Source organism: Wasmannia auropunctata, unplaced genomic scaffold (genome assembly GCF_000956235.1).
Source record: "Wasmannia auropunctata unplaced genomic scaffold, wasmannia.A_1.0 LD336026.1, whole genome shotgun sequence".
NCBI lineage: Eukaryota > Metazoa > Arthropoda > Insecta > Hymenoptera > Formicidae > Wasmannia > Wasmannia auropunctata.
Genome location: NW_012026864.1, coordinates 51,983 through 79,677, shown reverse-complemented (window position 1 = coordinate 79,677; position 27,695 = coordinate 51,983). Strand labels below are relative to the sequence as shown.

General features: G+C 38.9%; 1 protein-coding gene across 3 annotated transcripts; it reads left to right on the top strand.

Moving 5' to 3' along the window:
- The first annotated feature begins 566 nt into the window (after positions 1-566).
- On the top strand, positions 567-26,794 carry LOC105452635 (guanine nucleotide exchange factor for Rab-3A-like). Of its 3 annotated transcripts, none has more exons than XM_011693922.1 (9): positions 567-770; positions 22,092-22,459; positions 22,866-23,160; positions 23,342-23,587; positions 23,904-24,142; positions 24,497-24,880; positions 25,165-25,267; positions 25,355-25,421; positions 25,730-26,794. In XM_011693922.1, the coding sequence occupies exons 2-9, from the start codon at positions 22,125-22,127 to the stop codon at positions 25,807-25,809; spliced, it is 1,749 nt and encodes a 582-aa protein (XP_011692224.1). In that variant the 5' UTR covers positions 567-770; positions 22,092-22,124; the 3' UTR covers positions 25,810-26,794. The 3 variants fall into 3 exon arrangements, with proteins under 3 accessions (XP_011692224.1, XP_011692222.1, XP_011692221.1); XM_011693920.1 differs by having other exon boundaries at positions 22,088-22,459; XM_011693919.1 differs by lacking the exon at positions 567-770 and adding an exon at positions 15,267-15,447 and having other exon boundaries at positions 22,088-22,459.
- Positions 26,795-27,695: the final 901 nt, after the last annotated feature.

Sequence of the window (27,695 nt, the reverse complement as noted above, 5' to 3'; positions counted from 1 at the left end):
ATAAGACGTTGTCTGTTTTTATTGATCCGTTATACCTTTTGTATGAAGAAAATGTAAAAATCATTTGAATACTAATCAAACACTATACTAATCGAAAGATTAGTATAGTGTTTGATTAGTTTTTTATTTTAAATTAGACAAGTGATCATATATATATATATATATATATATATATATAGGTATATATAACATTGAACGATAAAAGTAAACAGAAAGAAGAAGAGTATAAGCGGTTTTCCAAATATGTATTTTTTAAATGTTATATCTTTCGATGCATGAAGCAAATAGCTTTCTATAAACATCATCGTCTGGACGCAAATAACTGTTTAGTTTGATCGCGAAAGAGTAAACAAGAATATTTCAAATATATTTCGAACGTACGGTGCCACTGGACTAAAAACTGGACTCGAAGACCTTCAACCGGAAGAATTGAATGCAATCATCTCGAGCTCTCTACAACCGCACCCGAGGTCTCTTTAGTTGAGGACGTTTCCAACAGGTGGATCATGAAGCTACAACGCGACCCTACGTCCCGAGAGGCTTCAGTAGCGGTCTATACCGCGGCGTGCGAATGTTTGGATCGAGTAGATTCGCGTCGCCCTGTATACGGTCGGTGTGACAGTCGCGAGTGCACCGAGGACGAGAACCGGAAGCGCGCACGCAGTCGCCCCGCGACGCTTCGCGAGGATCTCCACAGATTTTCCGTGTCTCTTCCTTCTTTTTCTTCTCGCGCGAATGGCAAGGAGGCAATGCGAGCGGCTTACACGCGGGTAAGTACTACGTCTGGTCGCTCCCATTATTAGAATCGGACCGTGCTCCGGATCGATACTGATTCTCTGTCGTCTCCCTCGGCGACGAATACCGCGTGCGACGGATGCTGCGGCGAGAGATCTTCCGTCTAACGTGCGGAAGGAGATCGCGGAAAATTTTCATAAATCCTCGTCAAAATCGAGACACGTCGACGCGTTCTCAGTAGCAAATAGTTAAAATTCCGGTGGAGACGCGATCTTTCGATAAGCGTGCAGATTTGGATGAAGCGGAGCAGTAAGAAATGGCACTTGTGATTTATGCAGATTATTCCTATGATATTGCATAATATTGCTCCTTTATATTTATAGATTCAAAAGATGTTATAATGTAGAAATAACTTAATTGCTCTTCTTGGAGTTAGCATGATTTAAAGGTTTAAATCTGCACTTATTATTGGCAGTCACTGAAATCTTCTATTTTTAATAAATTTTTTATTTTTGAAATAAATACTTAATAAAAAAATAATTTTGAGATAATTTGTATCTTATAAATATACTTTTAGTATGAATTGCATTGTATAAAGAAAGAAAATTTAAAAAATAAGAGACAAAGGACTGATCACATATTGAATTTCTTTATCTTCTTTTGGGATTTTGACATGGAAATCCTCAAAAGTTTTTCAACTTATTACTATTTTATATTTTCGAAAGGATAAAAAAATGCGAAATACCCGAAAATATATTAAAATTTGTGTATCTATACGTGTTGCGAATAATAACTAGGATTATTTATCTGAAAAGTTCAGAGAGACGGAGATGCAATATCCTCTTCCTGTCTGCGGTGGCCAGTGAGTTCACGTGTGAAACCAGCAATTTAGTTGTCCGGTTCCGCGTCGCGCCGTATATATACGCAAAGTTGAATTTCGAGTTTCGCGGAGCGTACCGCAAAGATATATGTGGGAGAGAAAATATCACGTGTAGCCATTTAAAAAGTAGGTCTTCGCCGAGCTGATGGTATGTCGTGTTGTACCGCCTTGAGCAATGCACCGCCTCGGGAATTTCAATGAGAATTCAGCGGATTTTTTTTTCGCTTCCTTTAGCGTCTTACGTAAGACGCAATGTGCCGTTTTTTCCGTTTGCATCCGGTCCCGCGTCTATCGTCGCGGTGCAATGCGTGCAAAATTATGCTAATGTACGCGCGGGCTATCGGTTATTGGCAATCGCGAAATCGCTTGCGATTGGCGGGTCACGGCATGAAGAAGTTTATTACTAACCGATAAGAGCATTCGCTTGCGGGCTCATCGTATTGATTCGAGTTAACTCCGCAACTGTGCTATACGAATTCATCTCACTATTAATGGAAAATTATATCCGAAATACCCATTTTCCTTTTAACTTTTAATTTTTGAAATGGAAATCAAGTTGTCTTAAGACTAAATATACCTTTTACTTAATTTAGATTTATTTAACGGTCAATGCATTTCAAGAGTATGATTAAAATGTAGATTGAAACAAATATGGGCGTCTTGGCACACAAATTTAAATCAGCTGAAAGTGTTGATATCTATGGAACTGTTTTTCACTTGCGATCGAAGGGAAATGAAAGAGGAGAAGGAGAAAGGGAAAAAAACAAGGAAAAGCTCGCATTGCCGTACGGTTTCGTGTAACGTAGAAATTCTACGCGTCCCTGGTCGCCGCGGTATAATACCTGCGAATTAACGTTTACCGTGGATTTCTCACGTGTCACTGGAGTATCCTACTTTCTAAATGACAGGAAAGAAGCGGGAACCTGCGAGTACCCGCGTGCCGGGGGGGAGGGCGGGGGGAGGGGGTTCACTCGAGTAATCCAAGTAGCGGTAATCACGTTAGAGTGATTCGCGTAACAGCTAATTGTAAAATCCCTCCGCGTCTTTTATAAAAGTTTCTTACGATATCCACGAGCGCGGAATAAAATCGCGATCTATCGTGTACGTAGGCGTGACGAGAGGCCGTGTACAGACCGTGAAAAAAAAAATGGATACACGGCGGAGCCTGTTACAGAGTGGTGTGCAAGGTCCTTGCACTCACGATGCGCAACACGCTCGTGTTTACGCACGATTTTTCTGAACATTTCGCCGGCGAAAATCTTTAAATGTAACGCCGCGCGTTCGCGCAAGCATCGTGGAAGTTTCTCCGCGCTTTCTAATTGCACGCGGGAGAAAAAAAATAGCAATCGTGTTTTGCATAATTAAAAATTACCTCGCTACGAGGTGTTACTGCGTTTGCGTACGAGGGGAGAGCTCGTAACTGAATTTGCGTATAACGGGTATTTTAGTACCCGTCTGCACGACATATTCGCGCGATAATTTTGTGAACGTTTGTATTTACACCGCGTGCATTTGTAGCGCAAAATTATTGATATATTTACGCGAAATATTCCTGTCACAACGTCATCGTGCATACGATAGTGTGCTTTCCATTTTGTTTATCAGCGAGGCATGTATAGAAAGTCATAAAGATGCACAGGTATTTAATGGAATATTTTATGATGCTTGTGAATGTGTACTCAAAATTTTAATATAGACTTTAAGGATGTTTAAGCTATTACTTTTACAACAAAAAAAGTTAAATAAACGTTCTCATCTATCGGAAGATAATCCGAGTGGAATCTTACGTGCGTTCGATTTCTCCGAACATCTATTTCGTGAACTGTATCGATGTTCTTCGCGTCGAGCATGAATAGCGAATGCGGTTCATCGAACTTTAAATGTAATCTGATGAAGTACACGCATCCGTGGTTTCCAATGCTACGGCATCAAACATGCGACGACATGTATTTGCGCGCGCGACACGAGAGAGCCGTATGAACTTGCATATGAATTGATTGCATACATACATTTTGCGCACGACGCGAATATTTCCTATACATTCTTCATATTTATAAACGTGTCCTCTGTCAATTCAAATTTTAACGCAAATATAATTTATCTTTGCACGAAAGAAATCTGTATCGAATTAGAATTGCGATTCTGCAATTTAACCGATAACTTGTAGAGCTGAATGAATTCTTTAATCCAGATAACGAGTGAACTTATTTATCGCTGCAATGCTATTTGTGTCCTTCTGAGAAAATTGTAAGCGGCATTTAATAGCAGTAAAGCCGCGAGTGTCTGAAAGTCGCGAAGAAGTTCCTCCCGCGGAAGTTTTGACTTTTTTATTCTTATTTAGCTAGGAAATGAGAGAGAGAGAGAGAAAGTGCGATGTTCGACGCATGAGAAATAAAATCTGGCAGACTAATGGGATCAATTATAAGACATCCCGCCAGGGAAGTGATTGGCAATTCTTGGCAGTAATTTAACATTCTTCAGTGACGTTTTATTTTTTATTGTATCGAGCGAATGTTGAGAATCGCGAGAAGTGCCATGATCGATGGCGAATCTGCAGAAGAACTCGAAAATGCGCTTTTTATGAAGCGTTGCATGATGGCGTGTGACACATTAAGTGGTTCGTTATTGATGGTACCAACCGGGAAGCTGATGATTTTTCGTGAGAAAATAAGTAAAAAGGCGTGAAATAAAATCTTTCTTCTCACACGCAGTGTATTTTTCTACACTTCTGTGACAACAACGGAAAATTAATTGAAGACGAAGAATAGACGTGACAAATCTCTATTCTTCCCAGGTACATAGAAAATACATTTAAATGCAAATCTTTTCGTAACTACGATCAGCGTAAATTGCCTTGCTGTTACATAATAACAAAATCGGAGAGAACCAGACGGAGAGAGCGACGAGATTCTCCGTCTGTCTAATTTTATTCGCGAGCTACGCAGTGCTCTGCTACGTGTGAATGAGTCTCGCAAGACACCTGCGCGATATATCGGACGATCGTCGGTTTGCGAATATTTTAAGCTCGCGCGAAGGCGAGCGCCTCTAACGCTTCGAATCTTGCTGATGCGGAACAAAGGCGAGGCAAAGTTCGGCCTAAAGCACGATCTCGTTATACGTTGTAGATTTCTCTCTTAACGCGAAAGCGCTCGCTCTACTCGAGGTGAAAGTTGACTTATTGTGCAGCGAGCGTGCAAAGTGTCTCGATCGGAGTATTTGCCATGGTGTATCTGCCTTATCGTTGAAAATTGCTGGCTGCTCTCTACCGAGCATGCCATTAATTATCTCTCCAGAGCGGGTAGCTAGAACCGATGTTTAGCGAGAGAGGTTTCTATGTGAAAATCAAGCTTCGAAGAAACGTAACATATTTCGGTAAGAAGTTCAGTTAACGTTATTTGAAAAAAAAATAGCATTATCGGAATGCAATGTATCTTTTAGATATCTACCTTGATACGCGATATGGAATGTCTACCAGAGCATAAAGCTGGAAACAAGTAGATTAACGAATAGCGTACACGAAATGAACGAATACGGTGGAGTAACGGCATATTTAGTTGCATTCCGTTGAATCTCTTGATAACTAAGGAATCTTTTAATTGCGAAGAGGAAAGTATATTTATACGATGCTACTTACGCAAGTCTAATGCAAAACTATTCTTGAAGTACGTATAAGTTTTATACAGATTTTCTTGTACTTTTCACGGATGGAATGAAGAAGCAAGATAATGTAACGGCTTTTAAATGAAAATAGCGGCATTGCAAATCAGTTCGCACGATGCCGTATTATAGGATTATTTTTTAAATTTAATTAAAGTAATTTTCAATTTAATTAAAATGCAAAGTTTTTCATTAACCTAGTTGTTACTTACTTAACCGTTGTTTTAAAACCGCGAGGCTTAGATAAGCCTGCACGTAAGAAGTAAGTATAAGAAGTAATTAATGCCCATGTAATGTCACCGAAGAAATACAAAGGCCAGTTTCGCAGAAGTCATTGCACTCATTTGTCTTTAATAGGCGACGTAATTGCTGTTATTTCGCGCGTAATGGTCACTACAAAATTAGTACCTCGGAGTCGACCATTATCGTATACGCGCTGCGCACAATAAAGATGCGTAATGACTGATGATAGCAGGCAAAAAACAGAATTCGAAAAAAAATGACGAGATCGTTTGTTGGATAGAATCCGAAATACATCTCCGTTATTCGCAATAAGCGGTTATGGTTGCGTGGTAAAATCTGATTGTGACCGCAATTACGTAAAAGCCGTAGGAAACAGTTTTATTGCGAAGTAGGATCAAATTTTTGTTCCTTTGTTTATTTATTCTCGCGCGCGCATCCATCTAAAAATGCGCTACATATAATAACGCGAAGCATTTGTACTCGCACAAAATGTCGCGCAAGTTCATCTCTTTCGCACGCGTGAATTTCGCACAGCTGGAAACGGATATCATTTGTTTAAATTCCCAATTAGCGCTGACTCAAGTCAATGTCGCTGTAAAATAAGCTGCGAAAAATAGCGCTGCAGGAACGGTTACGCGACGGCAGTCGCAAGCAATACGTAATCCACGGCAACAGAAAATTACGAAAGACACGCGTGCTCGTCTTCTTTTTCTCCGTCGGATGCGGTAATCCCATTTGCGGAAGGGCAGCCTGCAGCTCTGTCACGCGCCCATCACGGGTGCGACCGCCCCGGTCGGGAGAGATAGCGCAGGTGTTTCGAACAGGAGGGATCGTTTTTTTTTTCTTATCAATGCACGGCCCTGAATTCCCGGATGCCGTTATTCGAGCAGGCCGTTCTACTTGTTCTCGTGCCGAGCGAGACTTTGTCAGCCTTTCTAAAGCGCCGCTCGAGAGTCCCGGGGCCTGGTGAAATATTCTCGAGGCATGGCAGTATATACACTATATACGATAAAGTTCGCCTCTAAGGGCAAGCGGGAGCTACATCCTCGTCTCTCAATACTCCTCGGAAGGCGCTGAGTCTGAAATAAGCGTGTGTTATAAATTGTATCCAATGTAAATATTCCAATCCAGTTTCTATGAAATTCAACGGTGCCCGAACTGTTACAAGTGTGACAACCTGCCGCGCGTCGCAGTGTGTGTGAATTATGACTCACTTTCGGTCACTTTTACGAGAAGAACGCGTTTATCGGGAAAAATGAGAATAGCGAATTTTATCGTCTTAAGTTACTTATTTTTGCGAGAGTGAAACCTGATAAAACGTCACTCCGTCTACGCGACGGGAGGAATCTGAGGCCGTGGAAAACGGCATGCGGACGCGTCAATTCTTCTAAAATGTCACGGATCTTTTGTATCGCGTTGCAGGAGTGGCGGTGGAGAGAGAATGGAAGAGAGTCAGACGGCTGTTGTAATCACGAAAACTCGCGACGCGGCACGTACCAGCGACGGCTATATAATGGATAAAAAAACGGGATGAGAGCACAATGGAGGAGGCGCGTGCACACGAGATGTATGTGCGCAGCCGGTGCCCAATTAATTTGCTTTGTACACCTATTCAGGCGTCCGGAAGGGGAGAAAGGGAAGGAAACGGAGAAGGAGAGATGCTAATTGCATCTCGTGTCGACGCTTTGCGGTAATTAGGCAATTACAGCTATCAATCCTAGCCCCGAAGTTTCTTACCGCGAACGCGAGCCAGCGGCGCACTTGCGTCCGTTTTTATCTTTTTCATAAAACCAACGTGCTCGAGTTTATAAAGCGATCTGACGAGTTATTGGGACGACGATTATAATGTTGCGCGACGTACGCGGACATCCTCAGGGGAAGGGAGGGGAAGACGCGTTGTTCATTCACTTTTCATCGGAGGGGCAAAAAAGTGATTACCATCCGCGATTGTGTTTTGTTCCGTCAACCGGTTTCCGACGTCCACATCGCGATTTTTTAGAAAAAAAAACAGACAAAACTGGTTGTGCGTGAGAACCGGTCTTTCGCCCGCCCGTGGACTGTTGACGATAACGGAATCGCAGCGACGACGGAATCGATGATGAAGTGCAAGCACGTAATTATCATACGTTGCCGCGTAAACGAAGGCTCGACGTATCCTTGAATTTTCACGATCTTTTTTTTTATCTCTTTCATAAAACCAACGTGCTCGAGTTTATAAAGCGATCTGACGAGTTATTGGGACGACGATTATAATGTTGCGCGACGTACGCGGCGTCCCCGTTTTTCCTTTTTCGAAGCATGAAGCGCTGGGCACGTGACAGGAATTTCTGCAATGCCCGTGCATTCCTTTGCCAGTATAGTAATTAAATACGGGCAACTTTTAATATACCGCGGTGTGTACATACAGTACGCGCAATGCGCTTTAATTAGTAGGAATATCCAAATACATCATTCGAAATCGGTCGTTAGTTAGATAAGCGGAACTAATCGCTTCTTCCATTGCGTTGCAGATGTATTTATTCTACTTCCGCGTGATGTATAATCCCCGTTATGAGCTTTTCCTTGGCATTACTGCACTCCATATTGACGTATCTTCCTTGCCTTTTCTATCCTTTATAAGTAGAGAAACCGCGATTGTTTTATCGACTTAATAGCTATAACGCACGAATTTATGTAATTCAGCTTAACGTCTGCAGATCTGCTTCTTGCATTAAAATATATTAATTAATTTTCGCTTGATTAATATTAGAACGTTTTCTTTATTAACATATTTTAATTTGCTAAGATAAAGACAGAAAACTATGGTTACCATGGCGATCTTTGTTTTATAATTATTAATGTCTGAACTACAACATCTCGTATTTCGATAACGCCCTCATAATTCTATTATTGCTCGCACTAATTACGAGTTTTTTATTCATTCGCATTCACGCAGATTTTTATACGTTACACTTTCACAGAGTTATTCACTAATTAAAAAAAAATCCAACTTCCTACATTCACGCGGCGGAAAGTTATAATGTTCATGTGGTGCGGAGCACGATGGATCCGATGGGTTAATAAGCGGGATCGCTTGGGATTGAGTACCCGGACCGAAGTGAAGGATCACGCACGTGCACGTGCACTCACGCACGTGTACTCGCGTTAGCGCGCTCGATCGAGAAGCGCCCACGATCGCCGTAAGAATTTTTACGAGCGAGTACACGAGAGCTTGTCTCGTTTATGAGTTAGAAGTACGGGAAGTCGTGCACCGAGCGCGAGCGCCGGCCGAGGAGGTACCCCCGTCGACCGTGGAACCCGTCGTACCGGTTTCCGCCGGATTCCGCGCCGCGCACCGCACGGTTCGACGGCACCGGGAAGACGTGCCGCGTCGTCGGTCGGGGCGATCCCTGCCTTCGAGGCAGCCCTGAAGCAGCCCCGACCTCGTATTCCACGTCGATCCACCATCATTTGTTTAACCAGGTCGCGTACGTATAAATTTAGATAATCTTACACTTGGACCTGGACAGTCTCTGTTGATCAACGTGAAGTTTGGAAAGCTGAAAATCGTCGAATGCCATGCGAGTTTCATTCTCTTTCAGTCACACGCGAAAAAAAGTAAAGAGAAAGAATCTGTTTGATGAACAAAGATGTTTTTTTTTATCAAATTGAAATATATATATTTTTAAACAAAATTTAATTGAATTTATACTATTGCATATTACTACATTTTTAATATTATTTTTTATATCAACAATTTTCTGATTTCATGCAACAATAGTTATAATTTATTATAGATATATGTATATCGTGAATATCAAGAAATCCTTGGAGATGTTTGATTTCAAATTAATCAATGAATTGCATTTGCTAGCATTTTAGAATATTGCAGTATATTAAAAGCTAAAAAATATTAACAAATAAAAAATGTAGTAGTAAAAAAGCATCTTTTTTGAAAAGCAATTTCTTAAAAGTAAAAGAAGCCTTGCGATGGATACATCCAACGATGCTTCTTGCGTTCCGAAGCATCTTATGCTTTTATTGTGCCATACGAGTTTATGGTTTTCATCGTCCAATTAGATTGCTATGGCTGTAGATTCCATTTCAATTTCAATATGGCTCTGCCACATTCCTTTGCAAGGTGCGCGATAGCCGCATCCCTATCCCGTATGAGATAAAGTGAATGCGTGCTACACACGCTCGTGCAGCGTCATGTGTTTGCGAACGCGGAACCGGCGGAGATAACTAAAAAAACTGCGACTACAACATTGGAGGATGCGCAGGGATGCTGCTGGCTGCATAAATCTCGTGCGTTTTATCCGCATCCAGTCGGAAGCGATGCATGTTCGCAATATATCTCCGAACCTTTTAAATATTTGTCTAGTTACCATCACAGATCGAAACTTTGTGTCGCCAACAAAGCTATGAATAGCGAGTTAATAAACTGAAATTTTTGTGAATTAGTGGCATTATTTTTCTATTGATATTTTCTTCAATAAAAAAAATTTATTATTTGACATAAGAAAAATGTTTTTTACACATTTCGAAAAATATCTATTGCGATTATTCTTCTAATCAGACGTTTAATAATTTTGCATTGATAATATTGATATTCAGTTTAATACTATTATCAAATTTGTGAATTGCATTGAAAGTTATACGACGTGGAAATTCATAAAATTTACTCGTTTATGCGAGATAATATTATGTTAAGTTAATTAAAAACAATTTATTCGTCGCAAATGTTAAATTTGTAAACAACGATAAGCTGTGTAATTAAAAGTGTTACATCTCATGTTCTATTCTACGTTCTGACAATTATGTTTGACTCAGAGACTGAAGTCGTACAGACAGTTCCGGTTAATGCTGCATAAATCAAAGGCAATTACGCGATTTCAAGAACTTATCCTACGAGGACGTGTTACGATCCCACGGTTGCAGCGTGTAGAATCTCGTGCGCCGTATGGCGTTTACGCTCTTTGAAGCGGAATAGATTCGCTTGAGTGCACTTTCTCAGAGGAATTTATTCCAACCGATCTATACGATATATCTTTAAACCAGTGTATCATATGTGCAATGTAATGCACCGTACATGAGTCTGTACATTTCGAGACGAGATTTTCTGCTATTTTTCATAACGTTACATTACCACTAAACGTTACAGAACGTCGAAAAAATCGGACATATCCGTTTTCCTTCTGTCGAGTTTCCAAGTCCAGTTGAGTTCCAGTTAAAAATTAACAATTTTTCATGAATTACGTTTAAAATATGTGGCTAAGCAATGATATACAATATTTCTGATTTACATAACTCGAACTCTTCTCTTGAAATCTTGTTTCGAAGCTCAGTTTCCGACATATCGCAGTTTGAAGAATTATGGTCATAATAACCTTTCGTGATATTTTCGTGCCGAGAAAAAGAAATTTAACAAAGAGTAATCTGCAACAACTTATTTCCCGACACTTTTCTAATATTCTTTGAACATATGTGACGTTCCGTAATTTTATCCGTTATTTTTCATTTCCTTCGACCTTCACAAACGGAAGTAGACGTAATAAATTCGTAATTCAATAAGAAAGTTGGTCATATATTTCTATCAGCGAAAGTTCCTTACGTTCTCTTCTGAAAAATATGTGACGTCGCGTGTAACCGTAAATTGAATCATATACGAATACCTACTTTTGTGTGGCTCGCGCTGTGTATACAAGGTGCGTGAGTTCGTTGACGCCGATAGACGCGTCGTCGCTATAATAAAATAACGAACCCATTATAACGCCGGCCCATTGTCTGGGCAGTTGCTCTTTGTGATCCATCTAACAACGCGTACCCTGCTGCATCACACGTTCATCGGCTTCTTCACCGTGGGGCCCTTTTGCGCGCGGGGAATGGAATTCACCACGGCTCGTGCGCAGTCGGGTCACGGCTCGAGGGGGAACGTGAGAGCACGTATCTACACATGATCTGCCCGATACTGTCGCGACGGTATAGGTATATAGGCATATAGCGTACGCGCGACGTATGTAATATCGTGTATGCGTATGGAATTCCTGCAGCGCGACGCGCTGGCAGGCCTAGGTGCATCGACTGCATCGTTTAAAAATAAGCTTGGGGAGCTTGTGCACGGGAGGGATCATATACTCCGTCCTGTTCCCCCTTTTAGGTCCCTGTTTATACGCATGATTATGCCGGCTCATTTAGCCGAGTGGAAGTTGTTGGGAAAAAATTGGGGCTGAAAACGTCCACGAGATCGATAATTGTTCAATCTGCTGATTTAATGTAGCCAATAAAAGGATATGCGCGGTTACATAAAATTACTACTTGTCGATAACAGTGAAACCGTTTCCTTTTCAGCGACGTGATATTTTATTACGTGATATTTGCAAGAAGTCGAAGATATAATTAATTTTTGCCTTGAGTTGCAGTATAAATTCTATCAACGTAATATTTTTCAGAGCTCTGCGTACTTTTGTAGCATTTAACTCGAGAATCTTATAAAAACTTAATCGTTTGATAAAAGTGACTTTTTTGACATTTGACATAGGTTACAGTCAGATAATTGGCTGGCACAGAAGATATCCTGAAACGTTAGCCTGCTATCATACCATTTGCCTAATCATTTACTCATAACGTTCTGTATCACGCAAGAGAAATTTATTTCTTCTTGTATAAGTTATGTGCGGTGTTTTTGCAATAATATTAAATACGTGAATTGAAGATATATCAATCACATTCTTATTTTTTTTATACATCAATAAACACTTAAAAAAATTGTAAAAATAAATTTTTACAAAATTTTGCACAAATTATTTTTACATTTTGAAATATAAAACTTTTATTTAAAGCAAATAGAAGATGCGCAAAGTTTATTATTGTTACACATACACAGTAACATCTTTGTGCTTAATAAAAAAAAGAATTGTAAAGCACAAAACTTTATTAAAATTGTATTACCTTTTATCCGGAATTCCGAGCGTTGCATAGCACAGTGAATATTAAAAGGTGTAATTTAATAGTCGGCAGCCGCTTGGTGAAATATTAATGGTAACTCAGATACCGCGTGGTTTGCCTCAAAATATGAATTTTTTAAGCTTTATTGCAGGCGCCTTGCCTGTCGCGCGGGAAATACTCCCTATAGAGCCATACGAAATTTGAAAATGTCTTGCCGATAAGAATTTTATTTGCGAATTCCATCGCGCGTTCACATTCTATAAGCCATCTATTTCTTGCATATGCGCACGTATGTTTGCGTATTCATTTCGACGAGGTGAAATCGACGCCGAAAGTGACGAAATCGCACGCAAATAGCCGAGAATAACGTTTCACGCGCACAATACGTTCGTATGTGTATGTATAATATGTGTGTACGCTTCGCAAAGCTAGCGAACTTTCACGGTTCCTTCGAATTTCTCAGACATCTCAAAGAGTCCCGCGGCATTAGCTTTTGTTTGCAATAACTTGACATTTAAAAGACACTTAAAAACCTTGAATTGTTTTGCAAGGAATTGTGGAAAGAATTTTCTGGCAAGGTCCCCCGTCGTGTTTCCTCCATAAAAACGTTTTATTTAACGTTTTAATTCTTTGAAAGCATACCTCCGTACGAAAATAATTCGTTAAGAGATCTGTGGCACTGAATTTTTCTCTTGCTCCCTTGTTTGTCCAAAACTCTAAAATCATTATACTAAAAATTTTTCACGCGATTTAATCAAATATTAATAGAGAGATTTCTCTTTGAAAAATTTTCCAAAAATAAAAAATACGAATGTTTTGTTTCATAGATATTTCAATAGATATTTTTCTTTTCACGATAATTCCATATATTTTTACGTTAGTTTTTTTTCAAAACAAACGGGCTATTTTTGCAGATTTGATTTGTAAACAACAAATTAAAAACGCTACGATGAACTTTAATTTCACGGGTAAAGTTTTATTATCGGCTATGGCCAGGATGCTGAGATTTCACGAAGCTAAAGTTCGTTCAACAGCGAGATTGCAGCACAACGCGGCGAACAATGAATGCGCGGTTGCGCTGCAAGAAGAGTTTTCAGTTGGAAAAAACGGATAGGATCGTCCGGAAGGCACGATGGAAGCTTTTAAGCTACTTCCAGCACTAATTGAGCTGCAAAGTAAAAGGGAATAAGCAGTTTAAAAATTCGTGCGCAAATAAGAAAGTTAATAAAACCCTCCTATTACTTGGTGTCAACAAAGCTAATTTTGCTGCTGGGGGGGCGGGGGAGGGAAGGGGGTTGAGGGATGATGATTGATTACGACATAGACTTATAGCAGGAATAACTATTTTTGTGCTTCCTGGAAAAAGGAAATTACGTCGGATGACTTTAATAGCTCGACATGCGCGTAGGAAGAAACCAGTAGATGATTAACGTTAATGCTGCCGGCCGTGCGGTACATAGGGGCCGCCGCGCATCAAGGGTCACACTTATCTCATTGAGCCCTATCAAACTCAATTACGGACGCTATAATTAACGTTCCAGCTAGCTGGCCTACTCGAGCACTGATAGGCAGATGGAGAGGAGGGATGTTGTTATTATCGAAAACCGCGCGTGGGTGGGAGAGCTATCAGGCGGACAAGTGGCCGGGCGTGGAGGGAATCCGTGCAAGGAGAATCGAGTATTAAATGCAAATATACAGGCAATTGAAAGTGTGCAGCCAAGTGACTGGTTCCCCCCGCACCGCCGCGCCACACAAAGATGCGGCCAGTCAATGGCGCGCTTGTCGTTAGATATGCTAGAAACAGACGGCTGGCAAGCTCTTACTCGAGTAGAAAAAAAAAACGAGTGAAGACGATCCGTGATGTAAGTGGAAACGAATAGCTGTCGATCTTTTTCTGCGAGATGCGAATCGAACGATCAATGGCTATTCTTTTAAAAAAATACGAATAATCAGCGATACTTGCCTACGCAAACAGAGAGAAACAGATACATTTCTTCGCCGCGATAAATGAATTGTTTCTCAAAAATCATTTTTTATTTTTATTACACTTTCTTCTCGTACAACAATCCAATCTAAAGAATTGAGGAATTTAATGAAATAAACACATAATATTTAGGAGTAGGATCCGAACGACGTGACGTCATGTCTAAAATTGCAAATTGCGAACTTCCTCATTCTTGTGTTCGACTCTTCAATTCGCTCTACGATTCTATTTGAAACGCTCTATTATGTATTAGAGATCCTCTAAAAGAGTCGCGAAATAACGAATTTAATTTTGACTGGTGCCGGCATTTTTTAGTAAAGACTGAAGAAATAGTCATGGTCAAATGTCATTATCAATTAATACATCATTATTAATTTTTTATCTAATACTAAATTTCACAAAAAGCACTTTAATAATATATTTTGACATTTGTATTTAGATCCCCATACGTCTATAAGTTAATACATATATGTCATTTTATAACATATATCATTTTACAACATGGCTAATATAATAGTGTGATAATGTTCGCTATTTCCGGTTTTTTTCCTGAAAAATGGCATTGCCGACTTAACTTTCATGACGTTATTTCGCGACTCTTATTAGAGGGTCTCTATTATGTACGACACCACTATTCGTGCGTCGTAGTTGCACAACGTAACTACTCCTCTTGGATCGCCACAGCAGGTTGATGATGTACGAGCGAGGTGGATGATGATCGAGACGATGCCAGGTCTTCCAAAGGGGGGAGAGATCATTGGCAGACTCGGAGAGAGAGAGAGAGAGAGAGAGAGAGAAAGAGAGAGAAGGAGAGTGGGAGAGTATAGCAGGTTCAGTCCACGCCGGACCGTCGCGAAGCGCGGATTCAGTGACTCACTATTCTCACCAGCTCTGCCTTTGTCTCGTAACGTTGACTTCGCAGTTGCAACACGTGATCGATCGACCATATTCTCTACCATTCGAAACTGACGTGACGAATGTCGCCGATTTCGAAGCGTGCCGAGAAAATTTCACCTGACAGGTAGGTAGATTCTTGCCGCCGGAAACTCGACCGTGTCACCTCGCTTCTGCTACTGCTGCAGTTATCGGCTTGACATTTCCGAGATTTCGCGCGCGCCTGACGTTTCTTTTTAGCGCAATCGCTCGGGGACGATTCTCATCCTGTACCTGTCGTGTCGTCGCGATACGGTATGTCTTCTTCTGCCGATTTCAGTTTTACGAGATAAATGAAATCGCGCGAGCGTTTATACATGGAAACGCGAAGATAGAAAAACCGTCCCGCGAATTGTCTGACCTTTGCCTTTGATGTGTGTGTTAGAGGAGCGTAAATTGGATTTGCAGAATGTATTGGATAAGCGCAGTGACATATGTATAAACGTGAGTGCAATGACAACGTGTTTGATATTCAATCCGCGCCGTGTCGGTCGTATAATTTTATTTATTGCGATCAACGCGCGCGCGCGCGCGAGAGGAATCGCGGTACAGGCACATATCTTTTTCGAGAGACGGCCGTATATTACACGTTATACGCGTCTATTAATTTCACTAGTCGCTCGCAGTTTACGTCAAATGTCGAATCTGGCGAGACCCGACCTTCGACTCTCGATAGCAATTCGCTCCGAGATTGGCCGGGCGGTTTGATTGACGGGGCGTATCGTAGAAAATTACTCCACTTTTCCGGAATATTTTTTTCAATTTATACGTCGCGCCGCGGATTAAAATTGCGTCGAGCAAGCGAAATACGTAACGCAGCGTTGCTGGAAGATGATTTAAGGGTATTTGGAAAGTGTCGAACGAAAGAAAGAGAAAGAGCGGCGACAGTCGTCGCGACATATTTTAAACACAGCAGCGCTGCTACTGGGATATTTAAATCGTTGGATACGCGCGATTTATTCGTTCCCGTTTCGCTGGTTCCTCCGCTATTTCGAGATATTTAATCTGTTTTGGATCGCATTGTGTTGCCGAGCAGGTGCTCGACGTTATCAAATGGAAACCAGAGATTGGTCGCGCGATAACGCACTTCCGATTTATCCGCCTCTCTCGTCTGCTCTGTACGTAAACCTTGTAATCGTTGAATAACCGATTGTGGTGAACGCCGTCGTTGCGGCGGGGTAAAATGTGGGCGTTTTACCGTAAATAATTGTTCGATCGAAATATACATATATGACAGTTACGGTACATGCTTTCGAATATATCGAATAAATATTTGTTCCGACACAATATTAAAAAAAAGCAATTCCAATTATAATTAAAACTAGTAAATTTTTAATATCACGAGCATTGATTTTTAATTGTTTCTTGTATAAAAAATTATTTTATGCGTATAAATTCAATTCAATTGGAGAGTTAAAATTTAATATGATCAAATCTGATATAACACAAAATGAAGAGAATAGAGAGAATAAAGATCTTAAAATAAATATTAGAAATTTAGAAAACTCTTGAATAATATCTTTCCAAGTGTCTTTATAGCTTCAGCGGGGGGGTATACAGCTTCAATTTGCGAGAAATTCAATTATCATATATCACAAATTCGATTAATTCGTCTGATAAGAAGTAATGCATTCGCAGATCTTCAATTCGCATTATCCACATAGAACATTATATGACCTTCGCGATGTTTTGCAGGTTCTACGGGTATCGTTAATGTTGATTTAGTAGCGCACTCATTATAGTACTGACATACATGGGAAACAACTTCCACATTTCTTTTCATTCCCGTCTCCTTGCAATTCTCCTGCTATAGTTATGTTGTTAGCTGTATCATCGTGGCCTTTATATATTTACTTTGCATAAGCATTCTGTCTTTTATCCTACCTTTGGCAGCCTCTTTCTCAAAGGTCGAGTGTCAGAAAAGTTATGCATGATTTCTCTATGCCGATGTAAAGCCCTTTCTTTTCTTTAGCTGTTATTTCTCTCATGAGTTTCATAAAAAATAATGTGTGAATAATGTAATATATACTATGAAAACTTTACATATATACATATATATATTTTTTATCTTGTATATACTTCATATTTATAAGGATGGAATAAATTTTATTTTATTAGAGATTTGCGTCAGTAAAGTACTGAAAATTTTATTGCCTCGCATTATTTCCGTTATGTTTGTTGCTCTCGTTGAATTATGCATCATTGCTCTCGCGCGAGCGCGCGCAGCTCATCTCCAGGGTATGAATGTCGTATATGAATTACTCGGTGAAACGATATACTGTTAGATATATACTGTTAGAGTCAACCACATAGGTAGGGTGCGAAATGAAACGCTGCTGGATTAACCCGAGAGCCATTGTCTCTATCATTCACGACGCGCGGTGTGTCAATTCTGCAACAGGAAGCTACACAATAGTTCTATACTGTATAGCTTCCGTGCCACGCGGTGATCTATGATTCAGAAGAACAAAAAAAAGAGTACGAACACTCAGCGCTGTGTGCTGCACGCGTGAAAACGCGTTTGTCAGCTGTGACGTATGAAAAAAGTAAATGACGTTACATGCGGTATGCGTCACACGGTAAATGCTGCGCGTGAATTGTGCAAATCGGCCCCGAACTCCATACGTTATCGAAAAAAAAAAAAAGAAAATTACGTTAAAGAAAGGTGCAGCTTGTGTGTAGATACTTTCCACGCGCTGAAGGTTACGTGCATGTGTCACAGCGCGGAGTTATACACATGTCTATCGCAATCAATGTATGATAATTATTCAGCATAAAAGAAGACGTTCGGCGAGATTAAGACGCACCTGCCCTCTGAGCTGACACATCGGTGCAACGGCGTGTAAAACGACACGCTTCGGTTTCGCTTTAAAATTTTTTTTTGCGCTCTAGCACGCGCTCCGCGGCAGCAGTCTCGACGTTGCATTATTATATCGGAGAGTGCCATCACAAAAGCAAATTGCATTGCATTCTGCGAGTTCCTATCTTTTGACGAGGGAATTTTAATTATCTTCCCCTCTCATGAATAATAAACTTATAGATTAGAATAGCATCTCGCGCTGGATTCCGCGAACTTAATATTAGATGCGTTTACATGATTACGTTATTATAATAAATATTAATGGAAAAGAGTAACCAAAAAAAAAAAACGATAATTAGACAAATTGTAAATTCGTACTGCGAAGTTTGTTAATAGGCTACTTAGCCGCAGGCGTGACTGTGCCGAGCGAGAAATTAAATTACGTCCCTCTTACTTACATGCATCTAGGTCATATGAATTGAGGTCTATTCGCTATAATTCTCAAGGCAGAAGTGTCTTTATTGCGCCATTATTATTCGATTCATTGATTGACAAGTTTATACGATTGGCATTATTTCGTTGATGACTTCGTTATTGCTTTGTCCTTTGTCACATCGTAGAATCGAATCTAGCTGCATTTTGCTTCTTAAGATGCGATCCACTTGACGCTGCAAATGCTTTAAGTATTCTTTAATTGGTCTTTAATTCGTAAAATTCTTTCTCTTAGATCGCACCTTTAGATATATGCCGTGTATTTAGATCACAGTCTGCCGATCTGGCTGGAATTTTAACAAAGAATAATAACTTATTCATGTGAAACTTATACCGTTTTCTCTTCTCACTCTTGTTGATTACGGAGAGAGAAAGAGAGTAGCTATCTTTAGTCAGATGAATAGGATTTATCTTATGAATAAAATATTACTCGTTGCGTGATAGAAGAACAGATAGAAGAGTCTCGATAAGAATTTATCTGTGCTACTAGAAATCAGGTGAGAACTGACTGCGGCATGATGAGAATCTCGATTTACAGCTGGTACTTGGCTGGTACTTGCCTATACGGAGTTCATTCGAAATCTCTGACGCGCTATTCTTCCGAGGATCTCGCGTCGATGATTCAAAACCGGTTCTAAAAATTAAATCCCAAGAAAGTTTCATAAGCGAGGAAGAGATTTTAAATCGCGTCGCGCACTTTTTGTCAGTAGAAATCTGAATTCAGCGAAGTTTACATCGAGGTTTCGACCTCCCGTGCATCGCGCTTTCGTCCGCTTTCATCCTCCTCGCATCTTTCGAAAATATCGATGATCTCACGTCGAAATAGACGATCTCTCGGAATATTCGGACGAATGAAAGTGTGATAGACACAGTATTTCTATTGCTATTTCCTTCTGCTGTGTCGTCTGTCGTGGCACGCTGTTCACAAAGCGTGTCTGCGACTGGTACGCGGTCGCACGCGGCTTACACACGCGCGAACAGTGAGTTGAACGCACACGCACCCACACCGTCGAGACGCCGCCGGTCAATTCAAAGCCCGCGTGTATGTGTTACGCTGACTAGCACACGCGAGTCGTGAGAGAGAGAGCGCAAGGCCAGGACTGTATACCCAGGGAGTGTATCGCGGATCGTGGCGTTTCTCGCAGGAAACGCGGCGTTTCCTCTCTAAACGTTAATTGCACCCTCTAATTCCCTTCGTGTTGACTGATAATTAATCGCGAGATTACCGGCCTTCGCTAACGCGAAATAATGCAAATCAGATGCCGGGCTTTCTTGTGTGTGCTTGCTACAGCTTTATTATTAAATTATAAATGCAAACACACACGAATGTACGTGAACTCTTTTTCTACGTTTTTGTAATTTTCATTGTTAACTTTTATGTATATACACAGAAAATAAAAAGACTCTGATAAAATCGAATTAACTGGAACGCAGCTTAAATATAATTTATAAGTATTTGAATATCAATACGTACGCTTTTTTAATTTTGAGAATGTCAAACGATTTAGAATCTTTCAGTGGTAAAAATAAGAAATTACGTCTTCGATTTGTGCTTATCGCTTATTTCTGATCCGCAATCATATACAGAAGAAAAAAGAGTGCGAGAGAGAAAGAGAGAGAGAGAGAGAGAGAAGCGTATAGCGTGTGCCCGGCTGTACCATTCGCCGCCTTCTCGCGCGATCACGATTTAAGCGTGACGCAATCCCCGCGCGTCCCTTATATAGTCCCCAAGGAAATCATCTTCGTGGATCCCATGGTACCGCCTGTTACATTGTTAACGGTCTGTCTCGTGAGAATACGTGGAAATAATACGTCGAATATTGAACCAGTCATTAGCGTCGTCCCGCGACTCCGATCGCAGAAATTATGATCTATCTATCAGCACCTGATCCGCAGTCGCGTCAAAAAGCGAAGAAACAAGCGAGATTCAATGCATTGAGACACGCACACGTACGATAATTTAATTGGCGTAAGGATTTTTAGTGAAAGATCACGTAATGTATTTCATTATTCAAGTTTCGCCGTTTTGTACGACTGAATAATTTCAAAATTCACAGACTCAGAAATTAATAGACCTCCAGCAGCGACGGAAGCAATTGCATGAGTGCGTATATGCAAATTGAATTGTAAAACGTTCTTCCGCATACTTTACACGCCAATTAGTGCTATTCCGCGAAATTAAACCGAAAGTTTATCCGTATTCTGAATCACCGGGAGAAAAATATGGTCACCTTTCAGAACTTGAGGGTATTATTAACAGTTCGGAGTTTTAATTAGCAAAGCATTTATTATAAGTTCAACGCATTAATACAATATACTTATACATTGTGTTTAATTACAACGATTATTGTGTTTTAAGTGACAAATTGCATTAACGCAACTTGCACAGAGAACAGAACATGGCTAATTGTTCTTGATTTGTAGAAGGGTGTGTGAGTGGATATATTCCCCCTCTAAGTATCACGTGCACGATACGGCAGGATGACGTAAGGATATGCGTGCCACACGATAGCGCGCGTTCGTTCCTTTTTCATTATCTCAAGTTGTATTGTATCTGCAAGCATTGGAGTGGTTGGCAGGGTATTAGAGTAGTTAGGCGAAACAGTGTCAGGAGGGATAATTCGCTTAGGACAGGATTTTATATCAGCCTCGTATTCGAATGCGTAACGTTTCATTTTATTTTTCTAGTTTTATAAATATAATTAACTAATGGCCATTTTTAAGAGACCATTAAAGAGCTACATTTGGCCGTTGACAAGTTAAATTTTCGCACGTAAATTTACAATGATTGCGTAATGGCTATAGGGAATAGTAGGTTTATTTGCCATGGCCGGAGTGTTAATAAGCTTAAATTTCCCGAGGTATGTTTTCATAATAAGTAGAGGCATATGCGTGCAACACGCACGTCCATGTTGATGCAATGCATGGAATTCGCCGAGTTATTTATAAAACAAAGATTTTTTGTATTTTTGGTTTCTCACTAAAAAAAAATCTTTGCTAGTTTTTTTAAATCAAATATCAATATGGCGCAATCGCATATCATATATACTGTTAAGAACAAAGTTGAATAATGAATACCACTTCGCGAACATGATCAATTATATTAAGTAAGAATATAATTAATGAAAGTATTTATGTATATTTAATTCTTTAAGAAAATTACTTTATCCATATATTTTTAGAATTTTACTTTTATTAAATTAGACAATTATTTCCTTTATAATTATTTATTTTAATGAAATTTAGTGATTTTTTAACGTTAGACTATAGAGTCGATTATTTATCGTATAAAAGTGATTTATAATATTAATATTTATTGGGGCGTTCCTGAAAGAAAGAGAGATATAAAAATTTCGATTCGATGATAAAACAAAATTTAAAAAGAAAATTTTTACACGTTACACTCCTGGATTAACCGAAGTATCAAATGTTGTAGCAAGCTTGAAGACTACATCCGGCCATAGTGAGGCGTCATGAAGGAAGTCCAGGAGCAGCAACAGCCCGAGTCTATGGAATCCAACGAGTCGGTTTCCGGCTCGAACGAATACGCCTATCGACCGCTCACAACGAAGCACAGAAGGGCTGGGAGTACGGGAACAACCGGCGATGAGGAATACACCACAGATGAGGATGAGCTCTACACGGACGAGACTGATTGTGCCACGCTGCATCCACCTCATCCCATTCTTAAATCGGACCTCGCGAGGGCAGCTACGGATCTCTTCGGATACGCCACGAAATGCGAGGACGAGGACGAAGAGCCCACTAGTCTATTCGACGAGGATGACAACAAGTTCCTAGATGATAGGTGCGTTTAAGCATTCATTTTTTCCTTCCTATCAAAATTGCTCCCTTACGAAGTATGTAGGTATTTAATTGATTTTTTGGAGATGCACCGCGTAAAATTTTGTTTCTAATTTGAGAGATGTGCTCAGTAAAAATTTTTTACTTTAAAATAAAGTAATTGTAGTAACGAAATTTAGTCTTCCCTCTTAATTTTTTCATCGAATATGCAGCAGCAGCAGCAACAGCAATGGTTTTGCTGCGACTGCAAAATTCTTGTTCTTTGCATACAAAAACTGCACGGGTGTTATATTCAAGATTCTCAATCGATATTCGGGGATGTCGTATATCATTAATTATAGTATTATTAGTTATAGTAAGTATTATTGTTTATATTTATGTTATTGATGATCATAATTTGTATATTTCAGTTCCAACTCAACCAAAACTACTCCACTATTCACGTACAACGAAAAACTACAAGGTGTCTTGTCGCGACATCGAAATCCATCGGAAGAGAAGAAGCCCGTACAGCTCTGTGAAAAGCTGAAATCTCACGAACTGGAAGTCTCGGAATCTCAAGCTCAACGTACGAAACCTTTGGATTTTCGATTGAACGACGTTGAGTCTGCGGCAAAGGCTAGCGATGAGAAGCCCGATACGGATTTGAAAAAGAACAATTCTCTCGAAACATCCAAGAGACTCTCCCTTCCTATAGATACGCCGGTAATTTCACTCTTCGCCTTATCAGACTTTAAATAACTCATCTCATAGAAATAAGAAATTAATATAAAAAAAAAAAAAACTATGAATATATATGTATATACATCAAATATAGATTATATTAGAAACAAATTTACTAATATTTAAATGTGATTAAATGTAATGTTTGTGAAAATTATTTCAGCCGGAAGAATCATCGAAGCAAGAAGTATGCGTTCCTAAAAAGTCTAACGGCCCGCCGTCGCCTACCACTCTGCAATGGGGAAGAGCAGTGGCTGAGGTAAAGGAGCACGCGGTGGCGAAGCTGCAAGAGGAACTTAAAAGGGCTCATGAAGAATTAAAATTGAAGGATGAGGAAGTGGCTAGACTTTCTCGGATCAGACAGGATGTAGAGGCCGAGCTCGAAGAACTCACTGCCAGTCTCTTTCAAGTTAGTCATTAATTTCGTTCTTGTTAGAGAATTATAGAAACTACACATATTACAAAAGTAACAAAATTAAATTAAGGGACGAGATATAATAATATATAATGCTAAAATGTAAAAAAATAAAATTATATGTTGCCTATATGGGATTTTGGAAATTGCCAAAGCTTAACAGAAAAAAAATTATTGTCTTTAAAAAACATTATTGTCTTCGATATTTTGAATTTAAATAATGAGTTTAATGATTATATTAGATATTATTTTATAAAGAAATTAAATTTTGTTAAAAAAATACTAGGTTATTTACAAAATGTATGTTCAGGAGGCACATAACATGGTTCGAGAAGCTAATGTACGTCAGGCGACGGCGGAACGTCTTCTGGAAGAGAGCCGCATGAAATCGGAAGTGCTCGCGGCTGAAGTAGCAGCTTTGAAAACTTTGGTGCTCACGTCTACACCGTCAAGGCCCAATCCCCATCTGCATCCTCAAATCGACACGAAAGGACGCGTTAGTAACGGCGAGGAGAGCCAGCAAGGACTCTTTACGAAGAAACATCGAAGGTAATGGATAATTTTTTTTTCAAATCTATAATTTTTTTTAAACTGTCGAGTGCACTAACGAGTGCTTTGAATATGAAATAATAATAAATAATAAATTTAAATAATACTTTATAAAGTTTGTGCATTTCTACAGCGTTCTTCGGTAATTTAGAAAGTGTTCTTACAACAATAGAAAGTAATTAATATAATAAAATATTTAAAATCAACTTAAAAATAAAAATTAAACTATCTTTTAAAATGTGGAATAAAAAAACAAATATTTTTAAATTATATAAAGATATAAAAGTCATTGCGTTTATTTTTGAGGAGCTAATATAAAATTAACAATAAAAATAATTTGTATTTCTGATGCAGATCGCCGTCGCATTTTAATTTAAAATACGGCCGAGAAAATTCGCCGCCTGAGTCGCCTGTAAAGGAACAAAGGCCGCCTTTGCCGACTGACAAGGAGACCCTCGAGAGGGATTGGAAACGTGATCGTGAGAAGGAAAAGGAAAGGGAGTGCAAGGACTTTGGTCTGGAAGTGGATCCGAGGTTGCATACGGAGTTTCTCAGATGGAAGGCGAACCCTTGTGTCGACAAGAGCGATCCCTTCGTCGCGAGGGTATTCAGGGAAGATATCGACCTCTGCTTGGATTTCTCGAATAAAGAATTGGGAGCCAAGGTCAGGCAAGCCGTTTTGGATGGCATCATATTTATCGAAGCGGTCAGCGACAAAACGAAACTCGCTTTTCCTAAGTATGTTCTTGAGCTTCTCATTATATTAAAATACTTAATGTTTTTCTTCACATTCTTTATTTCTTCATAAAAGTCGGAGACTGCAAGATTTTATGTCTCATTTAATGAATAATCAAATATTACATTTCATAATTATTACATTGTAATATTTTCATAATGCTTTTGATGCATTAATATTTGCTGTAACAATAACTGAAAAATTACATGTTATATTTATTTATAAAATAGAAGATGGTTCTAAAAAATTTTTGTGGACGTGAAACAGTGATAATATTCGATTCTAGAAAATGTGCGCTGTTGGAGGCACCGCGACAATGTCACTATCGCATGCGCCTCGGTGATCAAGAAAATCAGTGGCACTGCATTTCGCAGATCTGCCGCAATCGAGTAAGTTTTACGTATAATTATTATTCAGATTTATTTCAGAAAGCTTAAAAAATTCTATTTTGTAAGGAAATATGTATTTTCTTGCAGATTATAGCAGTGTGCGACTTTCTTAATTATCTGAGATACGTCGAGCGTGGTCTTGTCAAAAGCTCAGGTATGTCTTTCAAACTCGGGTGGAATGTCTGAAGTACAATAATAAATAAATCTTATTACAGCACATAATAAACTAGCTATAGTTTAGCAATTTAGAAAATTTTACACATTTTTTATACTTATATAATTTTACAAAATTTATAAAAAGAAGAGTTTTGAACAAATATACGATTTTTTTATATGTAGTTCTTGAGTTAAATATTGGAAATTATAAGGAAATATTAAAAGATAGAAGTAATTTCTATTTTTCTGCTAATAATTAATTGAATTGATATTAAATGAATTAATAAGAAATTTATTAATCTGCAGTTCACGATGTTTACTGGGAGATCACGCGGCTGAGAAAGGAAATGGTTTTCGCACGATTGGGTCTGGCATTATCGTCCTGAGGTTCGCGTAGGCGGGATGTCATCTAGTCTCGAATTAATTCGAGCCAAGAGTTTATTGCTTGAAAATAGAATCGATCCGTGAATTGTGCAGAATAATTTAGCGACGCTCTCGTCAATCATCGGCCTTTTGTGCAGTGAGGGGGAGGGTGCAATGTTGCAATATATATCTTTGGATATATATATATTTGAAGTCTCTCTAATTCTCTTGTAAAGTAATTCTGACGATAATATAACGCTGTTTCTAAGAAATTTACGTGCCGTTTAGAAAACTGTAATTTTATAACCGTAAAAAATAGATCTAATTTATTGATGGACCTTCTGTTTTTTTTTAAAGTGTGATTATAATACAATTAATTTACATGCAACATTTACACCAATTAATTTATATTTTTTAAGAAGAAAACTGTTCAGAATTAGATTTGATATTGATTTTGCAGTGAAATGTCAATTCTTCTGCACGTAAATTTCTTCGAAATATTGCCGAGATAGTGCCGCCTACGGCAGGTTCTAGATTTAATTATTTGCGAACAAGCTGTAAGACGGCAATGGAGCTGATTACGAGGCTGTGAATGATCTTGACGTGCGGATCAGACATTGTCGATGGCTCTTCTAAACGAGGAATGTAAATAATAGAAAAGATTTTTGAGATATTGTCTCATGTTTTTTGAGACGTTTAATTGAACGTCGTCGAATTTATTGTTAGACTCATGCGAATTATTACGACTCAGATTCGTTGATTCCATGAGATAGTTGATGGTTAACAATTATACTATACATATATTGAGATTACTTCGCGTCGTGGTTTGGTATTAACATCGAAGAGAAGATAAAATCAGAAGATGTTTAGCCAATTATTTATATTTTTGTTTTTGTTACGGATCAGTTTTTTTATTTGCCGTCACGTGTCGGATCGTAGTGATTTTGTTACTTTGTTGTGTTAATTTATCGATATTATACGTTGTGTTAATTTGACTAATGGCTTCCATAAAAAAAAAAAAAATATATATATATATATATATATATATATATATCAGCCAGTGATCGTATAAATTTATTAAAATTTTAAAATATTTGTACCACCGAAAATATAAAATCGTCATCCAAACTTCCGATTAGTTGATCCTCATTGTTGAATCACGATGTGACTATGTATACTTTTGACATTATGATTCATAGACAAAAGCTGCATCTGTGTGGACCATACGAATCATCAAATTCTTACAATTTGTGTAAATAGAACTTTTTCGGAATTTCTCTCGTGACATGTAACGACTCTATACGTCTACATCATAACGCGTCCGGTTATACGGAACATATTTCTACCTTATAAATATCGACGTCTGACGTATTGCAAGTGTATATTCTTTTATAGAGATTACATTAATACGTTAATCGAGACTGACATTTTGTGTCAGTCAATGTATCTTCTGGTTGTATATACGAATATATATTTTGTTTACTGCAAAAGACTATTTGCTATTCTCGAAATTTTGAATCATGCAGATATGCTAATTAATTTTTGCCCGACTTGAATAATCTTTGCGATAATTTTCTGGTTAATTTATTTAATTGAAGCATCGAAACTGTAAAAATAACCGATATGGGTAGTTATTTCGGCAATATGAAGATTTGGTAAGATTTTTATCTCGATTTTGTTGTCTTCCATCATATATCGCGTTCGATATGAGATGTGCGAAAGAAAGCGGTTATGTGATTGGTTCGCCATTTCCAATTATGCCAAACGTACATACAACATGTGGCCAACGACCCAAGGAGAACAGAAAGATCAAAATGACATCAAAATGATATCAAAATAATATCAAATTTTAGTTTGTCAAAATGATGTCAAATTGCAAAAATTTTTGATGTAAGATCGGAAGAGCACA

Coding starts and splice junctions, on each gene's coding strand:
- LOC105452635 (XM_011693922.1), top strand. CDS start 22,125: ATGAAGGAAGTCCAGGAGCAGCAACAGCCCGAGTCTATGGAATCCAAC. Junction 24,143..24,496: donor TTTACGAAGAAACATCGAAG/GTAATGGATAAT, acceptor TTTCTGATGCAG/ATCGCCGTCGCATTTTAATT. Junction 25,422..25,729: donor TGGTCTTGTCAAAAGCTCAG/GTATGTCTTTCA, acceptor ATTAATCTGCAG/TTCACGATGTTTACTGGGAG.